We start from the raw sequence: 16,769 nt of genomic DNA, 5'->3' as shown, positions 1-16,769 counted from the left end.
AATTTTTGCTAATAGTTTGCCAATATATTTTCTTAAGATGTCTTATGAAGTTAATGAGTGCCGAAAAATTGAGACCCATGAAAACTTGGATCTGGATTTTGATGATGATGTCACAGAACTTGAAACTTTTGGAGTAACCACCACCAAACCATCAAAGTCACCGAGTCCAGCAAGTACTTCCATAGTACCCAACGTGACAGATATGCCCCCAGCCCCCAGCATAGCAATCAGATCTGAGGCACCAATTGCACCAGACATTACTGCTCATTCTAGAAGTATATCTCAGATTCTGATGGAACAGCTGCAGAAGGAGAAACAGCTGGTGACTGGTATGGACAATGGCCCTGAAGAATGCAAAAACAAAGATGATCAGGGATTGATCCCCTGTGGTGAAAATGTATCAAATTCTGAGAAGTCTTTGGTACAAGATAGTGACTTGAAAACATCTGATGCCTTACACTTAGAAAGTTCTTCAGAAATTGAAACCTCTAATAAAAATGATATGGCTTCTGATATGGAGTGTGGTGATGCAAGAGTGAATGTTCCAGAGAACACAGACAATAATTCAAAGGAAAAGCCTGTTACATCAGAAGCAGCTAAAACTGAAGATGTAATTCTTTGCCATAGTGATACAGATGAAGACTGTTTAATCATTGATACAGAGTGTCAAAATAATAGTAATGGAAAGACTGCTGATCTGGGTTCTAATTTAAGTTCTAAACCAGCTAGCCTAAATTCTTCCTCAGGACAGGCTTCTGTAGGAAACCAGACTGATACTACTTGTAGTCCTGAAGAGTCATGTGTTTTAAAAAAACCTATCAAACGAGTGTATAAAAAATTTGATCCAGTTGGAGAAATTTTAAAAATGCAGGATGAACTCTTAAAACCAATTTCCAGAAAAATACCTGAAATGCCGCTGATGAATTCAGAAAATTCTAAACAACCTCCTAGTTCTGAGCAACCCTCTGTTACTTCAGATGCCTCTAGTTGGCCAAAATCTATATGGCCTTCTGTGTTTCAGAAGCCAAAAGGACGTACGTAAATATTTACAAAGAATTTTATGTTAACTGTTTTGCTTGTTCCTTATCCTTAGGTTCCCCCCCTTCCCCTACTTTCTCTTCGTTATAATATGTGTATGATCTTTATATAGTCATTGAGAGTTCATTTTCCAGTCTACTGATCAGTATTTCAGCTTTCAAAACCTTCACTCTAGCGATGTACCCACAGTTGTATGGATTTTTGTAACCTGTGTTTATCCGACATTTACGATGGCTGCTAAGCTATAGATAATGTGGTTTGCTGAACTGATGAAGGGAAAATCCAGCAAAAATAATGATAAATACTTATTAGTCTAAATTTACTTATTCTTGGTGTTTAGACTGTAGTTTTGTACTTTTTCATTTTGTGAAATAGATGTAAGGCTGCACCTCAACTCTGCCTCGATTATGAATAACACTACTTTTTTAAACTTTTTTTTTTTCTTCATATGTTGTCTTACAGATTTATACTTTGGCTAGGGTTAGTGAAGGTAGTAGGTAAAAGGAAGAGAACCCTAAAGCTTTGATTTCAGCTCTTGCTGGAGTTCCAGTAAAAGTAAACAGAAATGGTAATAGTGTAATGATCAACTCAGAGGAGACAGAAGGTTGATAGTTGAATTGTTTTATCTTGGATTATGATGGATAAAGAGCTAATGTATTTTAAAATAAAAATGACAAATATAATTATTTTTAAAGGATTGCCATATGAACTTCAGGACTATGTTGAAGATACATCAGAATATGTAGCTCCTCAGGAAGGAAATTTTGTTTACAAGCTATTTAGCCTACAAGACCTGTTGTTACTTGTGCGATGCAGTGTCCAGAGGATAGAGACCAGACCACGTTCTAAAAAACGGAAGAAAATCAGAAGAGTAAGTTGTTACCTGGGGAGTTACGGTGTGGTAGCATAAGTAGATGATAAGCAAATATTTAACATGCCATTCTTACGAAGTTTAATTTTAAATTGTTGATCACTCTTAGAGTAGTTTTTTCAGGTTGAGTTTTTTTAGTAAAATACTGAAAACACTTTTAATAAAGTGTTTAGTTCAATGTAATAGTCATGAGTGCCAATAACATTCTTGCATGGAATATATAAACTTTGTGAAAAACGGCACCATTGTAGATATCGGCACCATTATAGATATGACCTAGACTGGCACGTATGTTCCAGCTTTCTCTGTGAATTTGGATTTCCTTTATGACATATTAGCCTCTTTATTTCTTACTTTGGGAATCTTTTTGAGTCATTTTAGAAGTTCACATTTTGAGAAGTGGGCTTTCATACACATTTGAAATGTCTTCCCAGGACTGTTAGAAAACCAAATGTCTTCCTTTCTTTTTCCCCTATTGTTTCTTTTGGGATTTGATGTAAATATTTCCCTCAGTTAAAAAAGTTTTTGCTACAATTTGAGTAATTTGTTCTTTCGGCAGATTGCTATATTTGATATTTTAAGGTCTCTTTCAGATTAATTTGATTTTTGTGTGTGTAACCACTGAATTCAGGTAAATAAAGAGGAGCTTTTATGGTATAATTGATTACGTAAGAAATAGTGAAGTCTCTTTAATTTTTTCTTAAGAGATTTTTTCAGTTGTATCCATTATATCATAGTTCACTTTTCCTTCCTTCCTCCCTCTTTCCTTTCTTCCTTCCCTCCTTTCTTCCTCCCTCCCTCCCTCCCTTTCTTCCTTTTTTTTAATTTAAAAAAATTTAATTTATTTATTTATTGGCCACACCGTGTGGCATGTGGGTTCCTAGCTCCCTGACCAGGGATCGAACCCACGACCCCTGTATTGGAAGTGTGGAGTCTTAACCACTGGACCACCAGGGAAGTACGTTCCTTCCTTTTTTTAAATTTTTTTTCCCGGTACGCGGGCCTCTCACTGTTGTGGCCCTCCTGTTGCGGAGCACAGGCTCTGGACGCGCAGGCGCAGCGGCCATGGCTCACGGGCCCAGCCGCTCCGCGGCATGTGGGATCTTCCCGGACCGGGGCACGAACCCGTGTCCCCTGCATCGGCAGGCGGACTCTCAACCACTGCGCCACCAGGGAAGCCCCGTTCCTTCCTTTTTTGATGTCTCTGTTTCTTGCTATTTAACCTACCACCCAATAAGAATCCTCAGTGACCACTTTAGAATGTCAGTATTTTGGATTAGGGAACAGGTGACTCAGGAACAGTGATGTTCCAGCATTGACCCTTATGGATCAAGTCCCTGACTACTACTTTACCATATTAAGGTATAACTGGAAAAAAATTTTTAAAAGAAGAAGAAGAAGTGCCAACCTTTCTGAGCTGCTAATAGCAATAGTGTGAGGGTCTATCATGAAAAACCTCTAAGGCTAACCCATCAGGATCAAGGATGTATACGCTGTCCACCAAAATCCAATGGACCTAGTGGATCTTTTGCTTGATGATACTTTTGTTCTTAGAAGGAAGACTGTGAATAAAATTTTAAATTTCTGATTCTCGTAATTTGGTATTTCATCACTGGTTCAGACTTGAAATTATAGAAACCAACTGGTTTTGAATTAAATATATGGGGGAGTGTTTTTTATAAGAGAATGTCAGGAATTGATGAAATGCTATAGGTCTGATTTTAGTCTACTCCTAGATAAATACAAATATTTCCTGTATTAAAAGATTTTACTTTATTTGCTGATTTTTTCCTGTCTCATCTGTATTTAATGGCCATAGCATGCATACATATCTTGAATACATATAGTGTCAGTGCTATGGACTGTATTTTCAAGGTTTTATTTCATTAATTCATATTTGCTATCTGATTTATTTGGGGACTAACCTCATTTCTTTCATTTTCTACTCTGTGAGCGCATACCACTCTGTATTGATCTGCCAGCTTACAGCACTTAGAAATTATTGATGGCCAGGATGTCTTAAGTAAGAATAGCCTAGGGATATTTTTGGACACTGGTTTCATTGTTGAAAGAGACAACCTGTTAAGGACATTGTCATTCACTTGACTAAAGTGAAATTTGTAAATATTAAGATAAAACCTTACAGGAGAGAATTCACTCTTCATCAAAATATATCAAAAAAGTCAAGCCCCAAAGATTAGCTAAATAGGAGCCTTCTATTTCTGACATGTCAAACCTGGAGTAAAATTTTAAATTTTTCAGTGAATGCTTATCATATTATACCTATCATTATATGTAATCATTTAGTACACGTGGTTTAAATTCCTTTGTAGAATTTATTCCCTTTGGAATCATCTCCTCTTCATCTCTGTTTCTTTCAAATGTTTTATTCCGTAGATACTCAATAAATAGGTATTGAATAAATGAGAAAAACTGAGGCGTGAGGAGAGAGGAGGGTGTTGTTAAGGAAGGGAAGTTGAGGCACTAGCTGAGAAATTTTGAAGGTAGTGTTTAAACTCTAGTTAGGTAAGAATGCATCTTCATTAACATTTCCTTCTTAAAAACCAACTTGTTTAGGTAAAGCTTTAAAATACTCGGAAGTCTCTTCAACCTCTGCTCTGCAAGAACCTCATCTCTTCTTTTTTTCCTTTGGTTCTTCAATTCTGTGTTATTGTAGCTGAGATTTTACTTTCCAATATCATTTATCCCTTCTCATCAAAATTCTGCTTAATAAGAGCTACATGACAGAGGAGAACTTAAAGCAGCAGCCAGTCTCAAATGATGGCATGAAATAAAGAGGGCTAATTTGGAACACAAGATGAAGCTAGAACTTACTGAGTTCTACATATAATTATGACATCCAGACCACGTACCTTTGAATGATTTAATATTATGTTATCGTCTGTCTCTGTTAACCAAATTTCCTAAGAGTTATATTCTAAAGTGACTCAAAAATTTAGATCCAGTTATATTAAAGTTTATATTGGCATTCTTGGGCCAGAAAAAAAGGATCCTGAAGGTGCTTGAATATTAGGAAAGAACAGAATGTACCTATTGGGATTACTGACAGGATACTAGCTTTGAAATATTTATTTAGGAATGTATGTAAACGTTTGGAAGGTTTATGTGAGAAATTGGAAGACAGAGAAACAAAAGAAGATTTCATTTAGAATAGGAGTGACCAATAAGGGATAAAGGAAATAGTGAATTTAATTTTTATAATTTGAAAACTTTGTACTTAAAGTTTCACTTTAAATTTGGAATACTGAGATCAAATATTCAGACTTTTCTTTCCCTTGGTTTCCTGGAGATGGCAGTAGAATACATATGGAAATTAATACCAGGTTCAGGATTTAGTTTTATAGATATGACAGTATTATCAAAGAAAATCCCCCAGAGTACTTTCTTCAGAAAGAGTAATATTTTTTAATTTGAAAAGAAATCTTGAATTAATTCTGTTACCTGTTCATGATCCAAAAGGGGATATTCTTTATCAATTATTCTTTTTTTTTTTTTGCGGTATGCGGGCCTCTCACTGCTGTGGCCTCTCCCGTCGCGGAGCACAGGCTCCGGACGCGCAGGCTCAGCGGCCATGGCTCACGGGCTCAGCCGCTCTGCGGCATGCGGGATCTTCCCGGACCCGGGCACGAACCTGTGTCCCCTGCATCGGCAGGCGGACTCTCAACCACTGCGCCACCAGGGAAGCCCTATCAATTATTCTTTTTCTGACTCTGCTGTAAACTGGTTATCTCTCCTTGAGCAAATATCTTAGCCCTCTGGGCCTTTATTTCTTTATCTCTGGCTTCTATTGGCAACTATAAGCAGCCATAAATGCAGATTACCAGTTGCTGAAAAATTATTATACAATTAAGTGCTTTTAGCAATGAAATTACCCTATTCATAATTTTTTTTTTTTTTTAAATTAAGAAGACACTGTAGGGACCTTACTACTCAAAGTTTGGCCCCTGGAACAACAACTTATTAAACATGTAAAGCCTTGTTTTTCACCTCAGATTCTGCATTTATTTTAAAATGGTTATTCACACACACTGAAATTTAAGAAGCACTGCTGTAGAGTTTTACTACGTTCAAAGGTAATAATGAACCAAAGTTAATTGTTAACAGAAATTTTACTGGATTTCAATTGTTCTTACCACCATTGTGCTAATAAGCCCACTAAATTTGCTACTTTATGAAAATCAGTAATTCTGAAACATTTATGAAATATTTTCAGGTATAAAAGTGAAACACAGCTTAGTATAATTTCAAAAGTACTATTTCAAAAGTACAGTTATATCACTTTAAGTTCCTTAAATCATGTGTTTCTCCTTCTGCAGCTGGAAGTGAAGAGACTGCTATTAAGATTAGAATTTTCTTTGACTGAAATGAGATAATATGAGCACAGTGAACATGACTAGCACTATGTTATTTTACAAACATGTATGTCCTTACATATCCTCCTTAAGGCTAGTAGAGGGTATAGTCATTTTGCTTAATCTATTTAGTGTCCTGACCAATAAACGCTAAATGGCTAATTTGCCAGGTACTTAGTGTCTGGAATAAAGCCTTTTGTATTAATGAAGATAGCAACATTCACAGATATTAATGTAGGTGTTAGTGCTCATACATTCATAGAATGAAAACACAGTATTTAAGCCTGAGACAATGTGACTAATGCTTTAAAGGGGCAAAAAATTCCTACTTTTTTTTTTTACCCTCTTGAGAATTATTAGTATGTATTACAGTCATGGTTTTCCAGCTTCTAGCTTTGAACCTTGGGCCATTATGTATCCGAGGCTTTGTTCCAAGGATTCTGTCAGTCACGTTCTGTGACAGAAATAAAATATGTGCATGTGTGGAGAGGTATGTTGATTTTGGTTGGGGGGGGGCAGCCTCTGGTTCACGATCTCTTATTTATCCACCATTTGCCCACATCGACTAAGGGTTCTATCCATCTTTCTGTCTGAATCCTACTGTATTTGAAAGGATGAAATAAGATTACCTGAAAGTGTTTTGAAAGTGGCAAAATTATATAGGCAAATGTATTTACTGTTAATAGTAAATTAATGGAGCTTTATAAGAGTATAACCTTGGATTGCAGCAATTTCCAGTTTACGTACTACCAAAAGTGGAGTATCAAGCTTGTTATGGAGTTGAAGCTCTGACTGAAAGTGAACTTTGTCGCTTATGGACTGAAAGTTTATTGCATTCCAACTGCTCATTTTATGTTGGTAAGTTATGCAAGATGCTTTGCTCTCCTTTTTAATTCCCTTGTAAATATATACAGTTCAATTCATTCATAGATACTTCCATTCTGTACTTTTAATTTTCAGTTTTCTGATATATTAATATTTCTTTCTATTAAAACACCATTCCTACTCAAGAGTTAAATGGCAGGGTGGGAGTAGTGATTATCAAATGTTTTAATTTCTCTCTTATTCCCTTATTGTACATGAATGCCAATGTAATCGTTGTATTTTTAAAATACTTATTTAGGAGTGTAACTAAAAATGTAGACATGTTTTGTAACAAGCGTTTTTTAAAAGTACTATTTAATTGGCTTTAAAATAAATAAATAAATAAATAAATAAATATATATATATATATATATATATTTTTTTTTTTTTTTTGCGGTACGCGGGCCTCTCACTGTTGTGGCCTCTCCCGTTGCAGAGCACAGGCTCCGGACGCGCAGGCCCAGCGGCCATGGCTCACGGGCCCAGCTGCTCCGCGGCATGTGGGATCTTCCCGGGCTGGGGCATGAACCCGCGTCCCCTGCATCGGCAGGCGGACTCCCAACCACTGTGCCACCAGGGAAGCCCTAAAATATATATTTTGAAATTTTCTTAAAATTATAATGACATTGTTTTTTAAACCTCAAATATTACCTTGATGAAATAGTTTTTTACTTTGTTTCTGTTTTTGTTTTTTTTGGGGGGGTAGTTAGGTTCTTAATTTGTGTTGGCTGTATTCATGTACAGTTAACATAGTTCACATGAAGGATTACTTGCTAATCATTGTTGATACTGTTCTGTTTCATTTGAATGCCTAATCCTATGCTTCTCTATTCATCCCGTACATCTCATGCCAGTTATCTCCAGCTGCCCCTCCATGACGTAATTTCCTTCCTTTGAGCTCTCAATGCGCTTTTTTTTTTTTTTACCACTTTTATGATTTGTTGCTTTCTACTTAATTGTTGGGTTTTTTTTTTCTTTTTTTTTTCTTTTTTTGCGGTACGCGGGCCTCCCACCGCTGCAGCCTCCCCCGCCACGGAGCACAGGCTCTGGACGTGCAGGCCCAGCGGTCACAGCTCACGGGCCCAGCCGATCTGTGGCACGCGGGATCCCCCCAGACCGGGGCACGAACCCCCGTCCCCTGCATCGGCAGGCAGACTCTCAACCACCGCGCCACCAGGGAAGCCCTAATTGTTGTTTTTTAAGCCTATCCTATCTTCCCCGTAGACGATAAGTAGTGTAAGGTCAGAGTCTGATGAAACTTTATGTTCTTATAGTGCTTAGCATAATTCCTGGTGTGCCATAAGTGTTATAAGTGTGCTTTTCTTGCTTAATCAAAAAAAGTTTACTCACTAGAAACCTTTTCCATATTTTGGTTAATCAGTATTTTGTCTTCTTATTTTGTGAGAGTGTTAATAAGATCATTGATTCACTCTCTTTACATAACCCAAAAAGGAAGTGGCTAATGTACTACTTGGTGGCCCTAGCCTCTTCGTCCCCCTTCATACACACTGCCAGAAGTTTATTGTAGTAGTTTTCAGCCAATAACCACAATTTCAATGTTCCTCCAAAAGACCTGTTGCGTGACACATACCAACAGTCCTCGTGTAAACTACTTGAAAGCAATCGCCAACCACATCCATTTTAGGAAAGCCCCAAACAAAAACTTATCATTGAAATCCTCTTTAAAGTACTGACAGAAAAGACATTCCTGACTAAAACATTTAAGGTTTTTTTTTTTAATGTACAGTTTAACAGATAAAACTACCATCATCTATATCTACATGGCTTACTTCATCGAAACTATAGTAGTCTCGCCTTAATTGCAGTTTCACTCTCTGTGGTTTCAGTTACCTTCAGCCAGTCAACCATGGTCTGAAATATTAAATGGAAGATTCCAGAAATAAGCAATTTATATGTTTTAAATCTCACACCATTCTGTTTAGTACCTGGGACGTGAATCATCCCTTTGTCCAACTTATCCCACCCATTAGTCACTTAGTGGCATCTCAGTTATCAGTGCTTATGTTCAAGTAACCCTTTTTACTTAATAACAGTCCCAAAGTGCTGCAAGTTAGATATGCTGAAGAGAAACTGCAAACTGCTTCCTTTAAGTGAAAAGGTGAAAGTTCTCAACTTAATAAGGAAAGAAAAAACGTTGTATGCTGAGGTTGCTAAGATCTGTGGTCAGAACGAATCTTCTATCCATGAAATTTTGAAGGAAAAAGAAATTCGTGCTTGTTTTGCTGTCAAACTGCAAAACAAACCTCAAACTGCAAAAGTTATGGCCACGGTGCAGATAAGTACTTTGTTAAAATGGAAAAGGTGTTAACTGTGTTAAGATATTTTGAGAGAGAGTGAGGGAGAGAGACACCACATTCAGAAAACTTTTGTTGTAGTATGGTTAAAATTGTTCAATTTTGTTATTAGTTATTGTTGTTTATTTCTTACTGTGCCTAATTTATACATTAAACTTTATTGTAGGTATGTATGTGCAGGAAAAAACAGTATATGTCAAGTTCGGTACTATAGTTTCAGGCAGTATATGTCAAGTTTCTACTGGGGGGGGTCTTGGAACGTATCACCTGTGGATAAGGGGGGACTGCTGTATTCTTTAAAGTCATAAGTAGTCATCGCCTTATGTGCTATTTATCGTCGGTAAATCCTATCCACTGATAAGCATTCATTTTAATGTAATGGGGTGGTGTATTTGGTATCTTTGACAACAGAAACAGTGATGTCTGTGTCTCACTGTTTGGTGAGAAACATGTTGCATTGTTACATGGTTGTGTTTGCTTTGTTTGGGTTTTTTGTTTTTTATGTGGGGGTGAATGTTTTGAAGTGCTATTTTAAAAGCATCTATGAGTTTTGAGGGTTTTTATTTATTTTATAAATTTATTTATTTATTTTTGGCTGTGTTGGGTCTTCGTTGCTGCGCATGGGCTTTCTCTGGTTGCGGCGAGCGGGGGCTGCCCTTCATTGCGGCGCGCGGGGTTCTCATTGCAGTGGCTTCTCTTGTTACGGAGCACAGGCTCTAGGCATTGCGGGCTTCAGTAGTTGTAGCACCTGGGCTCAGTAGCTGTGGATCGTGGGGCCTCAGCTTTTTTGTCTGTATGTAATGGACATAATAATAATTTGTTCAGGGAATTCCGTGGTGGTCCAGTGGTTAGGACTGAGCACTTTCACTGCTGTGGCCCTGGGTTCAATCCCTGGTCAGGGAACTAAGATCCCACAAGCCACGCGGCACAGCCAAAAAAAAAAAAATGATAATAACGTTTTGTTCGATCTATCTCAGGGACTATATGCACAAATCCTTTTTCTTCCAATGATTACATAATATAATGCCCTAAAAGTACACTTCTCCTTGATGAAAATAGATACCACAAGATAATGAAGTGATACTTCGTGTATTTCTGCACTGAGAAAGAACTAGCTATTAATCTAAAATTTAGATGAAAATATGGACAATCATCTTTATGATACAAAAGTAAAAAAGGATTTCTTAACCAAAGATTAAAAGTGGACTAAAACAAAACAACTGGTAACTTCTCTATATTTACACATAATTTTAAAAATGTCTACATAGTACTCCTGTCATAAAATATTGTCAGTTGTAAAATACATCTTTGATTTGATAATGTTTTCTTTTCCATATGCAACTTTTTAAGTATAATATACATTCAGAAAAGTGAAAAAAGTAAATGTACAGCTCAAGGAATTATAACAAAAGCCAGCACCTCTATAATTTGCACCCAGACCAAGAACTTGAAAACTGCCAGTGCCCGGGAAGACCCCACCTTGTGCCACTTCCCAACATAGCTATCTTCTCTTCTCCAGGGGTAACCACTGTCCTGCCTTCTAATGTAATCATTTGGTTTTTGCCAGCTCTATACAAATGGAATTATAAAGTTCTTTTGTTTATACCTTCTTTTACTTAACACAGTTTTTGAAATTTATGTGCGTATAATAGTAGTTTTTGACATATTCCTTTGTAAGAATATACCACCATTTATTTATCCATTTAACTTTGGGAGCCTGTTTAGGTTGTTTCTATGTTAATGCAACTATGAACATATTGTAAGTGTCTGTTAGTGCAATGGGTACATATTGCTGTTGGGCCAATACCTAGGAATGGAACTGTTTGGTCAAATTATTGGGTCATAGTTTAAGCTTACATTTATCTTCAGTAGATAATTCCAAAAAGTTTTCCAAAGTGATTGTACCAGTTTACACTTATATTAGCACTGTGAGGGTTACATTTTCTCCTCATCCTTGCCCACACTTGGCCTTATAAGTTTAATTTTAGCCATGCTGGTGGGTAGGTATTATTAATATCTCATTATTGTTTTAATTTGCCTTTCCTTGCTTATTTATGAAGTTGGACACTTTCATGTTAATAATCATTTGGATGATCAGTTTTGTGAATTGCCTATTCAAACCTCTTTTTCTGTTGTCAAGTTTTTGTTTGTTTGGTAGTTCTTTGTTGGTTTTAAATGTTACAAATATTTTTCCCATACTCTGTGGCTTGCCTTTTCAGTCTCTTAAAAGTGGCTTTTGAACTTAATATAGACCAATATTTAGCCATTTCCTTTATGGTTAGTGCTTTCTTTGCCCGGTTTAACAAATCTTCCTTACAGCAGCATCATGAATATAATATCTTCTAGAAGGCTTTTTAAAAGTATTTTTAAATTTCTAGATACACAGTTTATGTGGTGTTTATTTTTGCATGGAATATCAAGATTTCTTTTTTTCAGTTTTCAGCACTGTTTATTGAAAAGAACACCCTTTCTCTGCTGCTCTCCAGTGTTACTTGTGTTGTAAATCATATATGTGAATCTAATCCGGACTCCCTATTTCTCTATCCTTGAGGCAGTACATGTCTTAATTACTCTAGTTAGAGTAATTACTCTAGCTAGACCTGTCTTAATTACTCTAGCTTTATAAAATCTTTTACTGTTTGGTAAAGTAAATCTTGTCAACTTTTTTAAAATTAATTTTTACTGGAGTATAGTTGATTTACAATGTTGTTAGTTTCTGCTATACAGCAAAGTGAATCAGTTATACATATACATATATCTGCTCTTTTTTAGATTATTTTTCCATGCAGAGTATTGAGTAGAGTTCCATGTCAACTTGTTTTTCTAAAAGAATTTTTTGGCTATTCTTGGCCCTTTTGCATTTACAAATTTTGGAGTCAACTTGTTAAGTTCTCCCAACAGCAACAGGAAGATTGGGATTTTTGTTAGGAAGTGCATTGACTCAATGTGGAACAAATTGACAGCTTTACAATAACAAATCCTTCAATCTGTGAACTTTAGATATTCTTCTATTTATTTGTATCTTTAATTTCTATTAATATCTTTATGATTTTCTTTGTAGAGATCTTGCACATCTTTTATTAAATGTATTTGTTGATAATTGATTCTTTTATGTTATAAATGGTATTTCTGAAATTTATTTTATGGGTTGTTACTAATAATATGGGATTTATTTGCATATTGATTTTGTATATTGATATTGTATCTTAGTAACTTTGCTAAGCTCATTCTTTCTAGTAATTTATATTTTCTAATTAAATAATTATGTTCTCTGCAAATAATGACCATTTTCTTCTTTACAATCATTTTACTTTTCTTTTTCCTTGCTTTCTTTGCCTAGAATTCAAATAGAAGGTGAATAATGGGCATCCTTGCCTGTGTCTAATCTTAAAGGGGAAGATTAGACATTTTGTTTAGTATTTTGTATGGGTTTTTGTAGATAGCATTTATTAGAAGAAAGCGGTTCCTTTCTATGCCTAGTTTAAGAATTTTAATCATGAATGGGTAAAAAAAATTTATCACATATTTTCTCTGCATTTATTGAGATTATATGATGGTATAACTTTTGTCTTTTATCCTTCTAAGGTGATGAATCATGTTAATTAATTTTAAAATGTTAATCCAATCTTGTATTCCTGCCATAATTCCATCTTGCTCATGATATATTACTCTTTTTATTTATTGGTAGATTTAGCTTGTTAATATTTATTTTGCCATTTGTGTTTATGAGTGAGATTGGCCTGTAATTTTCCTTGTGAGGTATTAGTGTTAAGATTAAGTTTATGCCATAAAATGAGTTGAGATTTATTTCCTCTTTTTCTGTTATCTGGTAGAATTTCTATAAAATTGGTATTATTTCTTACTTAAATGTTTGGTAAAATTGACCTGTGAAGCCTAGAGTTTTCTTTTTGAAAGTTTCTAATTATCAATTCAATGTTTGCTCTTTTTTTTTAATTGAAGTATAGTTGATTTACAGTGTGTGTTAATTTCTGCTGTACAGCAAAATGATTCAGTTATACATATATACATTCTTTTTTATATTCTTTTCCATTATGGTTTAATCATAGGGTATTAAATATAGTTCCCTGTGTTATACAGTAGGACCTTGTTGTCTGTCCATTCTGTGTATAATAGTTTGCATCTACAAACCCCAAACTCCTAATCCATCCCTCCCCCACCCCATGTTTCCTGGCTTCTTTTGTTTCTGTTGAAAAGTCAGCTGTTCATCTGATTTATGCTCTTTTGCAAGTAATATGTCTCTTTTCTTTGGTAGACTTTAAATTTTATCTCTCTCCCTTTCAACAGTTTCCGTACATTGTGCCTGTGTTAGGTTTTCTTTGTAAATATTCCTTTTTACATGTTCATTTTATAACATTGCTCCTTAATATGTGATTTGATGACCTTTATCAGTTTGGGAAAATTCTTGTCATTACCTCACCAAACATCACTTCTTCCCCATTCGCTCTCTCTCTCTTCTGGGATTTCAGTTGTATTATGTTACATCTTACTGTATCCTTAACGTCCCTTGCATGCTCTTCTGTATTTACCTTCCTTTTGACTCTTTATTGCATGATTCTCAATATTTTATTCTACTTTACTAATTTTCTCTTCAACTATCCCTAATATACTATTTCACCCATCACCTGAGTTCTCAGTTTCATTTATTGTATTTTTTGGTTCTAGATTTTTCATTTGATTCTTTTTTATACATTATAGCTTTCTATAGAAATTCTCAATCGTGTCTTAAGCATATTAGGCAAAATTACTTTAAAGTCTTTCTCTAATACCTCTGTTATCTAGATTCTTTGTGAGTCTTTTCTGTTATTTTTTTGGTGTTAGTTTCCTAGTGCTGCCATAACAAAGTACCACAAACTGGGTGGCTTAAAATAATAGAAACTTCCTGTTTCACAGTTCTGGAGGCTGGAAGTTTAAAATGAAGGTGTCACAAGGCCATGCTCCTGAAACCTGTAAGAGAGAATCCTTTGTTGCCTCTTTTTCCTTCTGGTGTTTGCCAGCAATCCTTGGCATCCTTGGCTTGTAGATGCATCAGTTTCATCTCTGCCTCTGTCATCATATGAGATCTCCTTCCTGTGTGTCTCTATCCTCTTCCTATAAGTACACCATTCATATTGAATTAAGGATCCACCCATCATAACTAATTACATCTACAACCATTCTACTTACAAAGGAAGTCAACGTTCTGAGGTAGTGGGGGTTAGAGCTTCAACATATATTTTTACCGGGACACTTCATTCCATGGCATGTTGTTTTCCTGTCCTCTTTTTTATTCCATGTTTTTTCACTGTATGCCAGAATATTCTTTATCAAGGGCCAGATATTGTATATGAAAAATTCTAGAGCAAATATAAGAGCTAAAATGTTATCTTCTTCTAGATAGGATTACTTTTGACCACACTAGCAATCCGGATTCACTGTAATCCAGTTACAGGGATTTAGGTGATTTGAAGCTTGACTTTGGACCCTAGATAGGCCAATCTGTTTCCCCCTTATTGCTAGGATGTTGCCATTCATGGTCTGACATTGCCAGTCTTTGGAAAAGCTTACTTGCAAGTCTGGCCCCTGGCTGGTATCTGGGAACTTAGCTAGTAAACAGTTTTCTACACTGAGGTAGAACTTCCTTTAGCTGATAAGGAGAGTTCATTGTGCCTACTCTGTTTGTATAAACAATATGGCTTATTCTGAACATCTGCTTTCCTTCTCAGAGTCTGGAATTTTGGTATGTGTTAGTCAGAGGGTGCCTACATGATGAGCTCCCAATAAAAACCTTGAGCGCTGAGTCTCTAATAAGCTCTGGTATAAAAAGAAAATGTTGCTGGAGGAATTAAGTGAATCTTGTGTGACTCCAGTGGGAAAGGCCTCTTTTTTTTTTAAATGTGGTAAAATATATGTAATATAAAGTGTACCATTTTAACCATTTTATGGTACAATTTACTGTACATTTTTTAGCATATGATTTAGTGGTATTAAATACATTCACAGTGTTGTTCAGCCATCATCACTGTCCATTTCCAGAGCTTTATCATCATCCCAAATAGAAACTCAAGAGAGGACTTTTGAAAATTGCATCTCATTTCCTCTGAACTTCACCCACACTTCTTTTCCTTTTGGTGTTTCTCCTTTTGCTTGTATCCTTTTGCTATAACAAATCTTACACATGACTGCAACTGTATGCTGAGGCTATGAGTCCTTTTAGAGAATCACCAAGCCAGGATCCCAACTCAGAGCTTATGTTTATCTAATTCACAGACCCTGAACTCCAGTTTTTGTTCCTCTAATCCTGAGAGACTATTGAAAGCTCTGGTTCATTTCCTAGCTTCTCAGTTGCTTTTTCCACATTAACAGGTACTCCTAAGAGAGAAGCACCCCTAAGTGCCAGGCTCACATCTCTGGGTTTCTTTCTTCCTCTGGTTTGTTGGCTCCAAATATATCCTCAATCCCTTTTTCTGGTAGCCACTAACAAATTATGTAATTTAATTAGTCATGATATTTATTGCCTGTCTTTGTCTCTTTTTTTTTTTTTAACATCTTTATTGGGATATAATTGCTTTACAATGGTGTGTTAGTTTCTGCCTTATAACAAAGTGAATCAGTTATACATATACATATGTTCCCGTATCTCTTCCCTCTTGCGTCTCCTTCCCACCCTCCCTATCCCACCCCTCTAGGTGGTCACAAAGCACCGAGCTGATCTCCCTGTGCTATGCAGCTGCTTCCCACTCGGTATCTACCTTACGTTTGGTAGTGTATATATGTCCATTACTCTCTCTCACTTTGTCACAGCTCACCCTTCCCCTCCCCATATCTTCAAGTCCGTTCTCTAGTAGGTTTGTGTCTTACCCCTAGGTTCTTCATGACATTTTTTTTTCTTAAATTCCAAGTATATGTGTTAGCATATGGTATTTGTCTTTCTCTTTCTGACTTACTTCACTCTGTATGACAGACTCTAGGTCTATCCATCTCATTACAAGTAGCTCAATTTCGTTTCTTTTTATGGCTGAGTAATATTCCACTGTATATATGTGCCACATCTTCTTTATCCATTCATCCAGTGATGGACACTTAGGTTGCTTCCATGTCCTGGCTATTGTAAATAGAGCTGCAATGAACATTTTGGTACATGACTCTTTTTGAATTATGGTTTTCTCAGGGTATATGCCCAGTAGTGGGATTGCTGGGTTGTATAGTAGTTCTATTTGTAGTTTTTTAAGGAACCTCCTCTTTGTCTCTTTTGTTTATTGATATATCCCAAGCACCTAGAACAGTATCTGGCACACAGAGGTGCTCAAT

General features: G+C 36.0%; 1 protein-coding gene across 1 annotated transcript in view; it reads left to right on the top strand.

The window, feature by feature from the left end:
• The window catches only part of ICE2 (interactor of little elongation complex ELL subunit 2), a 65,344-nt gene that overhangs the window by 33,867 nt on the left and 14,708 nt on the right, over positions 1 to 16,769 (top strand). Inside the window, exons 9-11 of the mRNA XM_065871480.1 lie at positions 38 to 1,034; positions 1,734 to 1,909; positions 7,011 to 7,140. Coding sequence (XP_065727552.1) covers positions 38 to 1,034; positions 1,734 to 1,909; positions 7,011 to 7,140 — 1,303 coding nt within the window. The remainder of the gene's footprint in view (positions 1 to 37; positions 1,035 to 1,733; positions 1,910 to 7,010; positions 7,141 to 16,769) is intronic.

The sequence above is a fragment of the Phocoena phocoena genome, chromosome 2 (assembly GCF_963924675.1).
Source record: "Phocoena phocoena chromosome 2, mPhoPho1.1, whole genome shotgun sequence".
Lineage (NCBI taxonomy): Eukaryota > Metazoa > Chordata > Mammalia > Artiodactyla > Phocoenidae > Phocoena > Phocoena phocoena.
This window is presented reverse-complemented; position numbering and strand designations above follow the sequence as displayed.